General features: G+C 45.4%; 1 protein-coding gene across 5 annotated transcripts in view; it reads left to right on the top strand.

Annotated features, from left to right (window-relative positions):
- CYRIB (CYFIP related Rac1 interactor B) overlaps nucleotides 1-18,109 on the top strand; it is an 819,696-nt gene extending 801,587 nt beyond the window's left edge. For all 5 annotated transcript variants that reach the window (XM_069621628.1, XM_069621627.1, XM_069621629.1 and 2 more), the window contains one exon: nucleotides 17,367-18,109. In XM_069621628.1, coding sequence (XP_069477729.1) covers nucleotides 17,367-17,430 — 64 coding nt within the window. In that variant the 3' untranslated portion in view covers nucleotides 17,431-18,109. The remainder of the gene's footprint in view (nucleotides 1-17,366) is intronic.
- Nucleotides 18,110-18,902: the final 793 nt, after the last annotated feature.

Genomic DNA, 18,902 nt, shown 5'->3' with positions numbered 1-18,902 from the left:
ACCATTCAGCTTCAGCATGTTCCTGTGTTGCACAATTGTTCAGGATTTAGGTGGGTCCAAGAACACAAATCCTAACTCAACCCGAACATTCAAATGGATTCCTTCCTGCTATGAATTGCTCATCTGATATCCATCTCCTACTGCAGCTTCTCTTCGGAAACAATTCTGCCACCATGAGCCTCAGCGCTACCCTGCTCAATGCCTCTACGTGCTCCACACCGAACATGTCGGTGCTAGTATATATTAAGGCACCACTCCCCATGACCTTAGTTCCTTTTTTCCGCGCACTCTGCTTGCTTGCTTCAGGAACACTGCTTTGTTAGACGTTTTGATATTTGATGCCATGCTGAATCTAATGAGGACCTCTGGGTTTAACCCTTGTGCCGACTGTGGATGCAAATGTCTGTTTCAACCCCCCCCCCCCAAAGGATTCATTTATTTATATTGTTTGGTGGAAATACATGGCACACTGGACTGCAGGTCTCGTCAGTCAGTGCACCCTAAAGTTCTTAAGGAGCGGCTGTGAAACTCTTCACCTTTTTCCACAATGAAAGACATATGAAGGACTCATTTGAGGTCATTGGACATGGAGGGCCGGACTGAAGAACGTTTCCTCCGCAGGTACCTTTCCCAACCCAATCCACCAGGCTGGAGGAATGGGGGGCCTTTTGCCTTAAGATGCTACATATGTTTGCCAAGTTCTTGACACTAACCATTTTGGCCTCTGTGCTGTCAAAGTCCACCACGCTCATGTGAACTGGCAGAGACACTGTGAAAGACTGCAGCTTTATGCCTTTAAGATGGGCCACGGCTCCTATGAACCAAGACCCTTCGCTATACCTCATAGTTCAGTCTTCTGACATCGGCCTGCCAGCTCCACTCTGACATCGCCTGGCACCAAGGCTTCTCATGAGTATGCCCTGCTCCCTAGGGGTGCATTTGAGTTTGACGAGGAGGGTGATCCAATCACCTTTGGACTTGAACCTTTTGCGGCCCCGGGAGGTCAGGGATTTCCCTGAGGAGTTCCATAGTGGGAAGGGGGGGATTTGATGGGTCTTGCCACTGATTGCTGATTAAGAGGCAAGTGAGCTGGACATGCTTCCTGTACCAACTTCTGGGAAACTACAAGCTTCATTCCAATGCGTGATGGCTAAGGTGATAGACCTTTTTCAGCCCCGTCCAGGCCCAAATCCAGAATTGAACAGACTTACCTATCTTCAGATCTCTCTCCTCCTTCACACCTGATGCCTCTTCTACTAACAATGCCTCCTCCATCTTCCGATCCCTACTATAGGACACATTCTACTCTCAGTTCCCACTGCTAACTTTCACCCCTAAGTCTCAGCCTCTTCAACTATGGGTCACCCCATTCATAGACCCTGCACAAAAATACATTGGCTGCTGCGCAAATGGAGGCGTAACCACTCGTCTGAGGACCTGCAACTCTACCTCTTATTTTATTTATTGAACATTTATAAGGCACACTATACAGCAAAAATGAGTTTCCAGGTACCACACACCAAAAGGGGGGAGCAGAACAGGGGTGAAAAACAAAGTTCCTACTAGGCCTTGTGCAAGTGCAGTAACAAGAGGTGCAGGGGGAGGGGGAATAGAGGCTGGGGAGGGGAAGAAAGGCCCAGGGGCTAGGCAGGTACTGGGGGTGGGAGGAGGAGCCCAGGAGGCTAAATGCCAAGGAATGCCAGTGGACCACCGGCTAAGTGCCTGGGTGGAGGGGTTGGACAAGACACGTGAGGGATGCCCAACCCACCAGGGAGGCAAGTGCCAGGGGATTCCGGGGGCAGACCTCCATCTAAGCACAAGGACGGGGGGCGACCAGACGTGGGAAGGGTGCTAAACTCACCAGGCTAGTCAGGGAAGGGAGCCCAGAAGGGCAGTGCTGGTTTGGGGGCTGGGCGGTTGCTGGTATAGAATGGTCAAAAAGGGCCTGGTGCTCTGTAAGGATCATGAGGGACCAGGCCGCCAGGCGCAGTGGCAGGTGGGGGGTTTATCAAGGGAGGGCGAGAGGGAAAGGACGTCACAGGGGTCTGGTGCTCTGTATGGTTCATGAGGGACTGTGGTGTCAGTTGCAGGGGGTGGGTAGCAAGGGAGGAAGAGAGAGTAGGAGGTAGTGAAGAGCGGGGTCTTTAGAAGCTTCTGGAACTTAAGGTGGCCCGGCTCAAGTCAGAGAGGGGGAGGGGCAGGGGGTCAATTCCAGAGTGAAGCACCTGCCGAAGAGAGAGATCTAACCCCCACGCTCTGCTTGGAAAAACACCTGGTCTGCGGAGAGTTGGATCTAGAGGCGCGAGGGGCTCTAGTAGGAAGATATTTAGGGAGAGAGAGTGGTATGTAGCACGGTCTCGGGCCCCAAAAAGCCTTGTGGATGATGCAGAGGGTATTGAATTTAATCCTTGCAACCCCCGGTAGCCAATCGAGTGACTTTAAGAGCTAGACAGATGCTGTCCCTGGGCTTAAGGCCAAGGATAAGTCTTGCAGCCCTATTCTGGATTAGTTGAAGGGGGAAAAGGGAGGAAAGAGGCAGATTGAGGAAGAGGTTGTTAGTAGTCCAGCCTGGAGAGAACCAGGGCTCTAGAGACATTGAGTTTCTAGGGGGAGCATGCCTCTGAGGAGGTGAAGCTGAAAGTGGCTCTTCTTGGCAAGGTCCGTAATTTAAGGGGAGAAGGAGAGAGAGAGAGAGAGAGGAGTCAAAGATGACACCAAGGTTTTTAGCCTCACAAGATGGTGAGGGGAGGGGACCCAAGGAGGGCGGCCAGAGAGTAGGATGGAAACCGGGAGCAAAGGGTCCCAATGAGGAGGATCTCGGTCTTACTGGCATTAATATATAGATCATTAGCCATGCACTATGCCTGGACATCAGACAGTCAGGAATGAGAGAAGATGATGAGGTAGAGGAGGGAAACTTGAAGGCGAGATGTGTGTCATCGGCATAACACTGGAAATTAGGAGAGGAGGAGGAAATTAAGTGAGCCAGAGGGGCAAGGTAGATGTTGAAGAGCCACAGCAATAGAATAGAGCCCTGAGGGACTCTGCCCTGAACTCCCTCATGTCCTCATGATGGAGAAAAAATGGCTGAATATTTTGCTGCAAATCTTTCCTAAATCAGACTCTCTTCCGACACTCCCTCCTATAATTTACACTTCACCTACTCTACCATCAACCACTGCCTCCATCTCACACTTCAGTCCTACTAATACTGAAAAATCCTCTCTACTGATGATCAGACCCTTTTGCTCCTCAGTAGTCAAGCCTATTGCCCCTTTAGTGGCCTCTCACTGAACTCTCCAACCTGTCTTTCGACTGCTTGCTTTCCCTCTATTTTCAAAATGGCCATGGTCCGCCCTCTCCTAAAAAAGCAACAGGCTGACCTGTACCTAACGGCTAACTTTTCACCCTATGTCTCCTCTTCATTACTACTCTAAAGCACTCGGAAGGGTTGTGTTCAGCCGTCTTACACATTTTGTAGACAGCCACAACGTTTGTGACACGCAGGTTTCTGCTCCTGTAAGTCCACAGAAACTGCTGTCATAAAAGTCTCCAACTTCATTGCCTCTGCTAAGCACGCCCAACCTATCCTCTATCCTAATTCTCCTTAATCTGTCCACTGCCTTTAACACTGTCGATCACACTCATCCCTTTAATACTCTCTCTTGGGCTTCGTAATCAAGCTCTTGCCTGGCTTAAATCCTACCTGGCACCTTGCCAGTTCTGTCTCCTGGAACAACACCACCTCTCAACTCGCTCTTCTAACTGTTGGTGTTCAACAAAGCTCTGTCTTGGGTCCTCTGCTCTTGGGGCATTAATTGTCTCCTTTGGGTTCTCGTACAAACTCTTCGCGGACGACACCCAAATATTCTTCTCTTTTCCTGAACTTTCCCCTGATCACTCTACCAACATGTCGAACTGTCTCTCTGCCATTAAATATTGGATGGCTTTGCACTCTCTGATGTTAAACTCTACCAAAACAGAGGTCGTCGTCTTCCCAGCTAAATACTCTCTCATCTCTTCTCCTGTCTATCCAGTTCCCACCTGACACTCTCCCCAACTCCTCTTCAGCTAGAAGCCTTTGTGCCATCTATGACCCTTCTCACACCTTTCTTCTACAAAACTGCAGCAGCGGCTCACCTCAACATCCTAAATGTTAGGAAAAGAATATCCGGTACCTTCTTCCTTTCAACTCTGCCAAGCATCTTTTAACCACTCTTGTTTTCTCTAAACTGGACTACTTTGCAAGCATCCTTTTTGGTCTCCCCAACTATGCTTTCTGTACTCTCGACAAGACCAATAACTTTGCTGCCAGGACTGTTTGAACTCCCTCACTTCATACCTATTTCATCAAACTGTCACCAGGCTGCATGGCTGACAATGCAAAACGGGGCCAGATTTCAATTTCTTCTCCTGGTTTACAAACCTATCCATGGTAAGGCACCACCTTATTTATCCAAGTCTACAAGACTTGTACTCTTTGCTCTGCCTTCTCGACTTCCCTTGTGGTACCTCGCCCTCTCTGTGCTTCCTTCCGCTCTTGCTCTCTTCTTGCTCCACTTGCATGGAATTCTCTTACCCAGGCCAAGAAACAATCCACGCTGATTTGTTCAAAACCAAACTAGAAGCCTATCTCCATGCCTCAGTTACCCACCTAACCTACCTCTCAACTGCCTTCAAGTTAAAAAAAAAATGTCCCTCGCTTCTATCCCTCACCTCTATCCCTCACTTTCTCTGCCTTCACTCTAGTGCTTCATCCATCCTGGGCAAATCCATAACACACCTGGCAGTACCACCTCCCTGCGCTTCAAAATATCGAATGTTGATTGTCCTTACTCTATGTAAGATCACTCATGTACTTTTTCCCAGTGACTGTTCTGTTTACTCGCCTCACAACCTGGTCAAAATGTCACCCAAGCTCACCTCATTGAAAGATGCTCAGTGCTTCCTGTTAAATCTGATTTCTTATCTATTGTAGGTTCTTTTGTGATTGAAGGACCATTGTTCCTCCCTGTATATTAATGAACCTTATTGATGAAGGTCTGCAAACAGAGACCCTACTTCCATTCAATCCTGCAGAAGAGGCCACAATCCTTGAGTTATGGCAGAAGCCAGCTTTGATCCCGACTGTGGACATGGACTTGGTGAAAAAGCATAGACTGATGCATTCTGACCTGTCTTTTCTTTCCTTGTATGCCTCCCCTGAGAGTCTTGTGTTCCAGATTGCCACGGTAAGCCTGAAGACCTCCTCCTTCCCATTCTTACCTCATTACAGGGACATTAAGAGGCTGGATGCCTGGGGAGGAAGGTTTTTGCCGCTGGCAGTTTGGGCATACAGGCCATTAATGCCTCAAGAACCCGGCCAAATTCTCTTTTGATCTCTGGTCTGCAGTTTCAGGCACCTCTGAGGTTCAAGAGGGCTTCGAGGGCCTGGTCAATGATGGCAGGGAAGCGTCCCGCCAAATTCTAGTCATTCCTGGGTACGGCTGTGTGGCATGTTACCATGGCTACAGAGATGGTTGTTGGGGAGGTACTTCTGGTGAGGACCTCGTGTTTCCCGCGCATCTGTTCAGGTTAAACTCCTGCACGTGCCGTTTGATGGCAAAAACCTTTTGAGGCTAAGGCCGATGAGTCTCCCCACCCCCTTATCCCCCCAGGAGTTGCAGTTCCAAAGTGTGACCTCCATTTCCCTGGGTCTGCCGGTTCAGCAACAGTCTTCTGCCCTCACAAGTAGAGGCAGGGGATTTGAACCCTTCCCATCCTTTCCCTATAAGCCCCCTCGGCCAAGCAACAAATGCAAGGATGCTCAGCAAAGGGGGAAGGCTGATGTTCTCAAAGAGTAGGCTTGTCAGCCTCAACCGTGCCCTCAGCAGCCCCAGGTACGAAGCCCCCGTGAAGGGGACGTCCACCATGTACACCTGTTGGGCACGATGCCTGGGCCTTATAGGTTGTTCACCAGGGTTATTGACTACCCTTTTCTCAACGCCCTCCAGACCACCACCCCCTCTGTCCAGTGCTTGACTCTAGACCCTCTCCTTTTGGAGGTGGTCCGTCAGCTTCTGGCGAACCACACTAGAGAATTGGTGCCCTGCTCGGAATGATGCAGGAGCTGATACTCTATTTTTTATTGTGCTGAAGAAAGAAAAGCTTTACTTCCCATATTGGATCTGTGGCTCTTGAACTTGTACCTATGCAAGGACAAGTTCAAGTTGGTTACTCTAGCCCAAATCCTTGAAGCCCTCCACCTGCAGGACAGGCTGGTTTCGCTAGATCTCCAGGATACTACTTCCATGAGCTAATGCATCTAATGCACAGTAAGCACTAGATATTATTAGTGGGCCATTGCCATGATCAGTTCAAGGTCCTGCTGTTCGGCCTGTCTTGAGCACCAAGGGTCTTCACCAAGTTGGTGGCAGTGTTTTCTACACACCTCAGGAGGGAATAACCTGGGTTTCTCCCTAAACTTCAGGAAGTCTCCGGTTTCACTGTTCCTCAGATTTATCGGTGTGGTCTTGGACACTCGCTTGGGCAGGGCATTTCCACAGGGTTGGTTCTTTAGACTGGTATTTTGAATCTAACTGCATTTTGAATCTAGCTGCTGCTTTGTGCTTTAATACTTTGCATTTTTTCCCACAGGGCAGTGTTGTAGGGCTGTACTTTGAGTCTTGCTGCTGTTTTGTGCCACCCCTGAATCTCTTCCCACAAGGATAGTGCTGTAGGCTTGCATTTCGAATTTTGCCGGGACCCCCCTTGTACATATAACACTCCATCTCAGTAGCACATAGCCATATCCCGCCCGGGACACCGTCACTAGCCCGCATGCATCTGCAGCAATTCACTACTCAATTTCATAACACACATCACCTCTGCCATTAGAATACAGCTGAGTGCCATGCCAAAAATGTTGTTCAGCTGGACACATACTCCGTCTCCTTCACTTGCCTACTCTCCTGAAAGTCTTACAGCACCCATCCACTAGCCAGATCGCCACAGGTTGCAAGCAGGGAGTGAGCCACTCCTTCGTGCACACACGCATTCTAAATTACCCTTCTTTCAATTCTCATAACTCTGACTAAGGTCCTCCGAGGGGGTTTACCCCACAGCGCTTTGAGGCCATACCAATGGCATTGGGAGATATATAAGGCCATATAACATAATATCCACACAGAGCATTCCTTTCGAGGACTGATTGGTGAACATCTCCATGATGGTACATGTCCTCAATTCACAGGAACGAGCTTGGCCTCTGCCTTCCTGCACTTGCTCAGTCTCATGACTTTCTGCATTCTTGTAGTGATGGATGCTCGGCTGCACATAAGATCACTTCAGTGGGTTCTCAGTTGTCAGTGGTCTCAGTTTCGCTGGCACACTTCAGACTTTCTGCAAGTCTTGGGGACAGTATCTCAGGACCTAGCATGGTGGCCCCTATGAAACAATATTTTGCAAGGAAGGTTGCTTCAGCAAACCTGGTCCCAGCTGACAATAGTCTCAGATTATCTTTGACAGGCCTGATGGTGAGCAGCCTGTTCAGAGTCCAGAGAGCACATTAACTTGCTCCAATGGAGGGTGGTTCAGGCTGTCCCTAGTCGCCTGCCTTCCTTCTGTGCAGGTCTTAATGGACAAAACAGTAGCCATGTACTACCTGAACAATTTTGATGGTGTACTGTCTGTACAGAGAAGCAATGTGAATGAGGTTCTGAGCTCTAGAGAACATGTCTATGGCAGCGGCTCATCTCACTGGGATGGAGAACTTAATTGCTGATGCCTTGAACAGACCGAATTCTGCCTCACACTATTAGAAGCTCTGTCAGGAAGTTCTGAAACAGATTCTCTCCCGTTGGTGGGGCTTATCAGGTGGACCTCTTCACTTCCAGTATGAACAGAAAGTGTAGGTTTTTCTGTCCTAGGGAATTTCTTTGACTGGGAGCTCTTTCGGACGCACAGACCATTGAATGGATGTTCATCCTCTGTGTTTCCCTAATCCCTGTTATCCTATTGGTTCTGTGGATGCTACGCTTCTTCAGGAAAATGGTGCTTTTGATCACTTCATACTGTGCCCGGAGAACATCATACCTGTTGCTGGAGTTGCTGGATATGTTAAACTGCCCATCCTGGTGCCTTCCACAGAGAGTGGATCTGCTCTCCCAGTTAGGACTGGTGCTCCAACCTAAACCTCAAAAGCCTGAACTTTCATGCCGAGCTGCTAAGATGCTTCGATGTAAGGAGTGGGACTTGTCTTGTAATGTCCTCTTGGGTCGATGGCATGACTCCAAGTCTGTTTATTCCTGTAGTTGCGGTACGTTTTTGGCCTGGTGTCAAGAGAGGAATCTGGATCCTTTTCCTTGTCCCACATCCTCTATTTTGGATCTTGTGCTTTCCTTGGCCTGGATGGGTTTTCAGAAGACCCCTGAACAAGGCTCGCTCTTCACAGTCCTCAGTTATGCAATTTTTGCTGGGATTGTGCAACCAGTTTTCCCTATGTGATTTTGTTGTTCCCGGCTTGGGATTTACATTAAGTGTTAACATTTGTTATGGGCGTTCTGTTTGAGCCAATACATTCTTGTTCTTTAAGGTTACTTAGCCTTCAGGTGATTTTCCTGTTTGCAGTCACCGCCGCTAGGCAAGTGAGTGAGCTCCAGGCATTATCGGTTAAATAACCCCATTTGTTTTTTTCGAAAGAGAAGGTGACGTTGAGTTAAGCAGTCCTTGCTTCCGATCGGTAGGATGGAGCACGTTACTAGATGCAGGCAAATAATGTAGTGGGACTCATCACTGCTTTCTGTCACAGGCTTTGCAAATCTAAATAAGGCACTGGTGAAGAGTTTTTTGGCAATTATCAATGTTGCATACACTGACATGATGATGATTAAAGGTTTGGTTCTAGCAGGCATAGAGGGAAATGCATAACTTAAAGCCCTCTACTAATTACCCATTCAGACATTCGTGCTTGTAATCCCCGGTATAGTAAAGCAGCTTATTTTTACAATTTGAAACTGTTGTCCTCTATTGGTGTCAATTTGGGTCATACTGCCAACAGCCAATTGGCTGGTCTCCCTTCGTACCACCCCTGCAGGCCACCTTCAGATTTATTACTGCACAATCAGTTTTAGGAGTCCTCAAAAAATCTTACTTTCTTCGATTTTCAACTATTTTTAAATTTCCGTCATTGGTTTTGTTCTGCTTTCCAGCTCCTGCGGAGATGCTTTTTCAGTGTCCTCTCATTAAGGCCTTTGACCTTTCCGGGAGGCTATGGCTGACACCAGGAAGAAAAGCCTTTTGAATTAAAAAATTCACACAACCAGTGTCTTAACGAGCTGTCCTACATTGCTGAGTTTGCTATTATTTGTTATAATAATCAAAAATAATTCACATCAGATTACTCTCTAGCAGGGCAACCCCTATTAAAGGGTGGGTAAATTGGGCGGAGGGGTGAAGCAGTGGGCCGTTAACGTGGGCAGATGTATGGGAGCTTTGCTACCGTATTGGAGGAGTCATTTTGCAGTATCACTTTCGCAAACTTCATTTGCTATCTACAAATGAGTCATTTTGGCGCCTGCACCATCTGCGGATGACATACTCTCTGGCTATCGGCTCCAACTCTGTCTCTCTCAAATGGTTCAGGATCCAGTAAAACTGCTCAGTGAAAGATTTAATGTTACCAAACTGTGCAGATGTCGCAGATATGCATGAACAAAGCAGGTGTTGGTAAAAATTGATTTTAGATTATTTGCTTAGACTACACATTATAATTGAATGCTATGTTTTAATGCGTTTACAATGCTACGCAGGCCTAAAATGGGTGGAATATGGAAAGTATTTTATACTTGCCACGCACATGGCAAGCAAAATTAAATGGCTAGGAGGCATGGCACTGTCTACGGCGAGTAACCCTTTCTGTTTTATCAGCTCACCTGCGCTGATCAGTACAGTTTAGCTTCCTCGCCCTGTTTTGTTTACGTCATTCGGGACTGAAATGTTTTAGAGAGAAAGCATCTGCTTTGTGACCGTGTCATAGCTGCTACTTTTACCAAACTAGTCTTTTTTTGCAAATGCATATTCATCATTATCATTTATTTTATTCGATTTAAATTCGGGTTACAAAAACAAATAACTACACAATCAAGTACAACGGGCTAAAGGCAATGACATAAAACACAATTACATTTGAGAGGACATCTGAAATAAAACTTAGAACCCATGGATCCAATAGAACAAGCTGGGTAATACAAAATTGGTTCCCACATTTAATAAGTAGTTAGGTTCTAGGTGCTCTCATGTAGCTGCTTAAGTAAACATATTCTGCTTGAGCCAAGCTTGTTGTATATACTTAGCCACCTGTAAAGAGACATTTTGGTTTTCAGGTGATTTGCAAAATGAAAGCGCTAGAAAGGTGGTTTGAATTCGATAAACATTAAAAAGAGGTTCAAGGTATTTTGTCAACAAAAGTTTCAGTCCATCACATAAAAGCATAAAATGCATTACTGATTCCTCTTCGGCACCGCAGATCAAACAGCTACTACCTCATGACCTGTCCCAAGACCTTGTGAACTGGCGAACCTTCAAACATCCCAGTCGGAATTCAACATAAAGTGCTCGTGTAAACATGGGAAACACTGCATCAAGATTGCCTTTGGTTTGAGAGGCTATCGTACAGGCAAGTTACGTCAGGCCCATGGCCAAATGGGAGCAAGAGTTTGTCGTATTTATTCTAACATATGTGACAATTGCAGCTTTTACACGAGATTAGGATTTAATCTTAATTAAAGCAGGATTGTACTACATGCTGATCAGATTTAGCATGCTAAGCCATTTTCTAAAATGACATCAACCAAGGACGCAGTGTTTGGCGCGGTCCAGAGAGGGACTCTCCTCACTTCCCGGTTTGGCCACGCCCCCCTGGGCATAACAGCGCCTTCCGAGCCCCGCAGCGGTGAAGCCCGCGGCTGGCCAAGAGCGCAGTGTTTGGTGCCGCGTGGTGTTCGGCGCAGCTGGAGTTCAAGCATAAAGACTTGTGGGACTGGACTGGCACTGGACATTTAATTTGGAGGTGAGCACGGGAGGACGACTGTGATGGAGGTGTGTGGTGGGCCCCCTCAAAAGTATCTGGAAATAGAAGCCTCACAGGAACTGGCTATGGTGCAGCCGACTACTGATCCCATATCCCTGTTCCCCCCCCCCCCGCTCCTTTTCTGCCCACAAATCACTTGCCTTGACATCCCCTCCTCCCCCCTGCAGAAATCTCAGCTCAAGACTTTGGTGCTAAGGAGACAGCACCCACAGGGGGGGCCACCCCCAACCACTACAACGGGAATTAATATGGGGTCACTCGCCGGTTTGTTTTTCCATTAGGTCCACTGTCAAACAGTCCCCGTCTATGCCCGGCACTTCTGAAGTGACACTCTACCTGCCCCCAATAACGGCCCAGCAGCACCTGGGGAGCCAATATACTCTGTATAATCATCAGGATGGTCGGTCCAACTTGTTTCGGGATGCCAGCGTAGCTGCTGACGGCAAACCGGAATCGCGTCTCTTCCCTCACCCAAAGCATGGCTCCGGTCCTGGCCACAACCATCGATCCTCTTACCCATGGAACCCCCTCAGCTCCTGTGACATCCCTCCTGGCTGCAGGGGACAGACTGTCACTAAGTGCCCAAAAGGGGCAATCCCTCCTCAAGCTCCCATAACAGCTTGTGGAGTGATGTACTCTTGTCTACAAGTCTGGGGCTAGCCCCTCCTTCCGTTTGACCGCTCTCCGGATGGTCGAGGCCATCAACCAACTGATGCCAGCAACCATGAGCTCAATTTGACCACTGACCGATTCCCAGAGGAGGCACCCTTATATAGGGGTGTGGGTGTGGGTGTGGGTGTAACAAAGTTCTGGCAGAGCTGGCCATCAATAAGGCTTTGTTACAAACTTTGCTAGAGGGACAAAGGAAGGGAGGTGGAATTGTCCAGGAGGAGGAGCCCATGGTCACCACTTCAGCTGCCGCAGGGCACAAGATCTCACCCCTGGAAAGTCCCCTGGAATGGTCCCCCTGGTATTGACTGCTCCCAAAGGGTCTGTCGTTCACCGAAACCTGGCACAAGGGGAATCGCTCGCCAATAACTGCCCCTGCGATCCCCATGCTATTATCAGGGATAATAGCAGGGTCTCTGATACAAGTCCAATGTCTCTGTCATCGGTGGCATCGGCCTCTTCCTGTATGGGCTTCGATTATACTGAGTCCAAAGCTCTGGGTCCCTCGAAGTCAGGGGGCCAGCACAAGCTCCCTGAACAAGGAAAGCCCAAACGCCCTATAGTCTTCCTTCAGGGGTGCCCAAATTGGCAGTAAACAAGACAGAGCCTAAGGACGCCCTACTTAATAAATGTCTATTTTGGCTGAAAACCTCTGGCGGTTGCCCGTCTGTTCGTAGAGAAGCTCTGGCGGGGTGCCGCAGAATTCCCAGTCTGGGCAAGAACACCCTGGACTGTATCAAACTGACCTGTTGGGATCGTAGCACAGCGAACAGGGTTTTGGGAGGCTGTGGGCAGGTAGGCCAATCATCCAAGAGTGGGATCTCAATTAGCATGCTACCTTTTCTCAGCTCTGTTGCCCCTCCCAGATCTGCCATTGCAAATTCTGGGGTCTTCTCTAGCAACTGTCCCCTTTCAGGGGCAAGTTTGACCACCTTGGGCCCGAGGCGCCATGGGAACCGCTTGAAGCAAGGGGATGGTGGGACCTGACTATTGGCCAAAATAATTATTTAGGGTCTCCTATGGAGGGGGTGGCTTGTTTGCACTGCCCTGTTGTCTTTTTTTTTTTTTGACTCCTTGTAACTCTGTACCAGAATTGTATCTTTATTTTTAGAATTGTCTTGTAGGATGTACTTTGATGGTCTTTTGGGCCGAATAAAGTTGTTTGACTGACTGACTGATATTGACCCCATATTAAAGAATGTGGTGTCAAGTATTTCAAAGATCCCGAATGGATGGTTGTGCCTAGGATGGTCCCACTTTAGGCTACGTAGCAGAGAGGGCCACATGGAAAGCTGCGTTACTGCAGGTTAGATCTGGTCAATGCTAAATGCATCTGCTGTCCGTGTATGACACTGCCTGTAACAATTGGAAGGCTCAACCATTTTCATTAGGGTCCTTAACAGTAATGGGTATAACGGAGCATGACACCCTGAAAATAAGGCTCATCTGAGAGTTATAGTTATGCCTTCTGATTAGTCACATACATTGTGCATGGGAACACCTGTCATATGCCTATATGAAAGCAAAAACTATTTGCATTGCCAATGTTTGTTTGTGTTAGTGCTATTAAGTTTTCTCTTTTTTCTGGTTTAATAGCCCGCCTGACTTTGCTCCATAAAAAGAAATATTATTGAAGAGAAAAGGAAATTACTTTTAAACCTACACAATCTGTGCAATCAAAACATAATTTGCAAACAAGTTATCTTTCATTTCGCTCAAAGCACCTCTGACATTTAGAGTTGATTGTTTGCAACTTTGCTGTGTGCCCGCATGACTGTGGGTGATTTTTGGCCACTCTACGAATACCATCATTTTAATAAAGGGCAGGCATTGCATGAGCATAGATCGAAAGGAACTAAAATGTACGAAGAGGTTTTCTCTGAATTGTAGTGCTCTATTCAGACCATGCGATGGAGGACACTGCCTTGGCTCTCCCAAAACTCTTTGGCATTAGCATTTAGCACTCACCAATGGATTTGTTAACTTAAAATAGTAGTTCCATTAAATGTTCTTCTGCACCAGAGCAATTTATTGGACTAAAAAAGCCATGCTCATTGATTTAGCATGTAAGTGATTTCAATCCGGCACACACCCAAGTCAACGCTCGGCATGTAGTGCCCAACTGAAATCCTTATTTATTTTTGTCTAAAAGTTCAATTTCCTGAACGATATACCACTCAAATCACACCCTTCTCCGGGAACAAACCCCCACCCCACCCTCCCCACGGTCACACTGAACCAGGAATCGGGCTGGTTTGCAAAGGTAAATATTTATGTATTTAACATTTTATCACAATGTTTTGATAGATGAACAACAATCACCAATGGGGTGACAGTACACTGAATAATATTTTTAGTACATGAGGAGTAAGTAATGAACAAAACAAATGCAGCACAGAGAATACTTGTGTTGGTTCAAATCAGATAGCACTGTGGTTAGCAGTTCCCCCTGCAACACCCCACAAACCCCCAATAGGCAATGTAAAGAGATAGGAGAGACCAGGTATTCAGGAATGGCACACATCAAACAGAATATAACTCCTGCTTCCCCCTTTCAAACACAAGAGAAAACGGAATTGACTGTCCAGCTGTTAGAATGGCTTTTAAGATTGTCTTTAGAATGGACTGGGCAAAAACACCAAATATAGTCAAAAATACTGAAATGGTTATACATTCTTATGGGAGCCGCTTTGAACAGTTGCATGCAAGCACAAGCAATGATTTGGTCAGCAGTAAACGATGGAAATCTTAAGGTCCAAGCCGGAAGTAGTTTAGAGCTATTTTACACGTTTAAAACTTTCAGATTTTTAAAATCACTGCAAACCTTTCATTGCGCGATATTCGATAACGGGAGAATCGCAGTTGCAGTGCGGTTTTGGGTTCTATGGATAGCTATGGATGTTGGCTCCAAGTAGGAGTTGAAATTCGGTTTCTATCACAATAACCGAGGGAGTTACAGAGGTTTTAGTAAAGGTCGTTTTTGAGAGATAGGCGCGAGAATGGAAAACAGGAATGCACTTTGAATTGACAGATAAGTTTTCTTATGCTATATTAAAGACTACCTAAAGGTAGAACGCCACACAGGAAGGTCATTCACGCCCGCTCATAACAGTTCAGGTGTGATACTCTTTCTGTTTGGTTTGGGAATTACTTTCTTAATCAATAGGAAGTTGGGGTTTAGGAACACATATGAGAGCGGAGTCCATGCAAAGATAGTTCTAACAATACTGGTTCTAGATGAGATAGGATTGGTATGAGCTAGGGATAAGACTATGCAAAGTACATACGCTATGGGACATAATTCTTTCTATTTATACTCACTGGATGCCGTCAGCTCTGGTCAGGATTGGATCTTGGTCTAGGAAAAACAGCACATCAGTCACAGTACTGGATCATTTAGCCGGTCACTGGATGGGCACAGGATCGGCTCTCCTAGTCTGTGGGTATTTGGATCAGCTGGATGGCGAGTTCCTCAGGCAAGCCAGAGAATTTCTGGATACTGGTTCAAAAGGCCTTCTCGCACCACACAGCGCTTTACTGAGTGGAGAGAATACATTTGAAGATTTGGGGCCTTGCTGGAATCAATAGTCTCTACTGCTGGCAAGAGATTTTGTCATCTGGATCTGGAAGAATATTTAAAGCTGGATGTAGGATGCTGGATCAGAGTGCTTCGCCGGAATCAGGAAGGTGGCTGGATCAGAGAGTCCCTATCTGTCCTCAGCTGTCTCTATTTATTCCTTAAAAATGACATCACAAAGGGGGTGTATGGGCCGGTTTAGCTAAGCTTGCCCCTAGAAAAGGTGATTGGGTCAGAGTCTACTCTCTGCCTTGATAGGAGGAGAGAAACAGTCCTCTTTATGGTGTAATTTTATGATGCTGAGAATCCACCCCTGGCCACTGGGACAGTCTTATTTGGGCAAAATACATATGTACACATGTGCAACCTTTATAGAAATCACATATACAGATTGCATATTTTACATAGCAGCTATTCCTCAAAGCCCCATAGCTGTGGGATCTTGTTTCCGCTTTCTACGGAATTTTGCCCTTTTCACTATGAACACATTTTCCCATTTTTCTGCAAATTTCCACAAGTGTGCGAGTTTAACATAGGGATATGCGTGTAGATTTTCACAATTCAACCCGTAATACAATTTTGTGTAAAATCACATATCTTGCCATTCCTGTCCAGAACATGTCACACAGTTCTGGCGCCTCTTCACACGTGCAGCCAGAAGTTAAATGAACAACTGTCATTTTTATATTTTTGACCATTTTGAGTAGCAAGTTATAAGTCTTTTAAAAAGTGTTTTGTTCATGTGTAGCAACAGATGGTCGCTTGGCTCTGCCTCTTTTTGTCTCCCTGCAGTCCAGTGCATCCCCATCCTTGGGGGAAGCTCCTTCCAGGAGGGTTTACGAATCTCTTCACAGTTCTAGTTTCCTGAGCTGCATCTTGTCATTGTTCCTTTGCTCTCTGTAGACCAGATTCTGTCCCAACCCTGTAATTCACACCTCCCTGTGAGTTTCTGCTGAGGGGATGGCCCTCCTTCTGGGAAGAAACCTGCTTTCCCAGTTTTTTTCAACTTCAGCCAAGCTAATTACTTCTTAAACTTAACAAAACCCACATTTGTTGCATCACATACAAATACATTTCTTTCTTGGCCTTAAAATCTGTGGAATCAAAAACACAACTAAAATCAGTCTTCCTTTTTGGCAACAATCCTGTTTATGCTTGTTAATTCAGCAGACTTTTGAGTTGTAAGTCATTTTAAACCTGCCTTAGTACTCCTCTGACAGCTGTCATTCAGGTCACCCCGGACACTGCACCCAGATTTCGGCATAGAGGCTGTCAGTTTTCAGACTTTGTATGTTTCACAATGTTTCATTTAATACATGGATTTTAGCACCGGGCAAGATTGTGAATGTTGAAAAGGGTTGTGTTATAGGCATTTTGGTGTTTTTGGCAACAAAGCAAATGTCATTTGTAGGCGCATTTTTGGGTTTCATTTGCAAAGTGCTACTTTTCTCTCTGCACTCTGTTTGCTGGTTATAGAGCCCACTGGCATTTTTCTGCAGGTTGTGCTCTATCCCACTGCACATGCACCATAGGTGGCAGGTTGTGCATCCCTCTTTTTGTGTGCTGAAGCACAGGGTTTTTGTAGGTTTTTGGCACGCACAAGGGTTTTGCTGCCATTGTTGCTGTTTCTTTCCCCACAACTGGCAGGGTGATGCCGCATAGCGGAGTGGGTCAATACATCCCACAAGCTGTAGGAACCCCTGATTTATACTTATTAGTAATTTCAAAGACCCAGTGCACCATGTGTCATCTGCATCAGAGGTTTGACCCGTTTAAAAACCTTTAAAAAATGGCACTGTATTTAAGTTAAAATAGTAGTTCTATTAAATGGTATACTGCACAAGAGCAATTCCTTTGAATACAAAAGATATGCACATTGATTTAGCTAGAAACTTCTGATTTGAAAACTTTCTCAAGGTATGCTTAGTAAATTCAAAGACCCAAGATTGACCCTTTTAAAAACATTAAAAAAATAATGCCACTTAAAGTTCTAAATATAAGTTCAAACACTTGGTTCATAAGTCTCATTGAATTTCCTTTGTATGTTTTCAGGTACACAACAAAGCATTTGAATGACGAGTCTACCTCCAAGCAAATCAAATCGATGTTGCAATAATGCTGAACTGGGACTTTTTACCTGCTGTAGACGGATGACAGTATTCAATGACTGAGATGCACAGAATCTTTACTGCTAGTAACTTTTTTCTTGATCTTTTAACCTTTCACCCCCTCAGCCTTCCTTCCCTCCTTTTGAATCATCTTGTTTTTAAATGCGCTCCTTTTTTTCTGTGCCAAAATCAATGACAAAAGATATATAAAACTAGAAAGGCCCATGAAGTGGCAGCTATTTATGCATTACATTGAATGTCTTCTCTACAGGGGGAGAATTCTGTGACTTGAACTTTGAACTTGTTTTTATTTTCAGGAAAAAAACTAATATTTAATATTGCTTTCTTAGCATGGCAAAACTGCCTATTTAAAAAAAGAAAGATGCATCAACGGTTTCTCATTTTCTATTCAACATTTTTTGTGTGCACCCATGAGAAAAATATGAACAGGTGTTTAAATATACTGTTGTACAAAATGGTACTTGGCACAATTTTTTTTTTTAAAGTTTAGTACAATGGCTGTTTTATTTTAATTTTGCATTTGGAGTCATTTTTGTAAGGATGTATGTTTTTGTTAACCTTAAATGACTAATGTTAAATACTGTGATGTGTGCATATCGGGATTACGTATGCATGTTTGTCAAATGGATGGCTGTGGATAAAGTAATAAAAATGAGCTTTAATTTTTTTAAGTGTGCCTTGTCTTATTGGTAGTCAAGATTTTTTGTATTTAAAAAAAATGGTTCTTGAACAAACCAAGCCTGGTGCTGATCTCAAAGCACAATGCAGACTTGTAATCAAGTAAAGAAGTTATTTGTCCTAGATAGTCTGTTTTAGGAAATGTTACCATAAGCATGCTTGTTTTAGTTATACGTTTTGTATACCCGTGTATTTTCCTGTACAGTAAATGCAGTAAAAAAAAGAAATGTAATCCACACTGTGCTTTTCCAGCACAGTTTCCGATACCAACTGTATGCAATTGTAAAACAGTGGACAGTTTTTGCTTTTAATTTGAATCACAAAGTAAGAAGTACGTCTTTCTACCTTTGTTTATATGCAATATAGACCCCTAAGCAGACACCGCCAATTTTTCTCTGCGTTAACTTTAGCTGTTTTTTCAAGTTGGCATGTGTGCAAGCCATGCTTCCATTTGTTATGCTATGTGGAATACCACAGCTATATTGATATTGGAGTATATTGGAATGTGTAATAATGCAGTCCCCCATATTAAAGAGCCAGGAACACTCTGGGCTTCTACAATATGCAATTATTGAGCATTAAACCTCCCATGGATAAATATATCAGGCGGCATATGTGCAAGGTATGATACTTATCTGATGATTCAAACATCACTGGTGTTTGACTTGGGATACTGTTCTTTGTCAAGAATAGTCCCTTGTTAATTTCTACATCTCTATATCCTGAATCTAGCATTTTTCATCCGGTGTCCTCACCCTGAGCTCTTGCCTCATGGCTATGT

This window comes from Ambystoma mexicanum, chromosome 5q, assembly GCF_040938575.1.
Source record: "Ambystoma mexicanum isolate Mex_15411 chromosome 5q, UKY_AmexF1_1, whole genome shotgun sequence".
In the NCBI taxonomy this organism is placed as follows: Eukaryota; Metazoa; Chordata; class Amphibia; order Caudata; family Ambystomatidae; genus Ambystoma; species Ambystoma mexicanum.
Note: the sequence above shows the minus strand (reverse complement) of the source record. Positions and strands in the feature narration are given on the sequence as shown.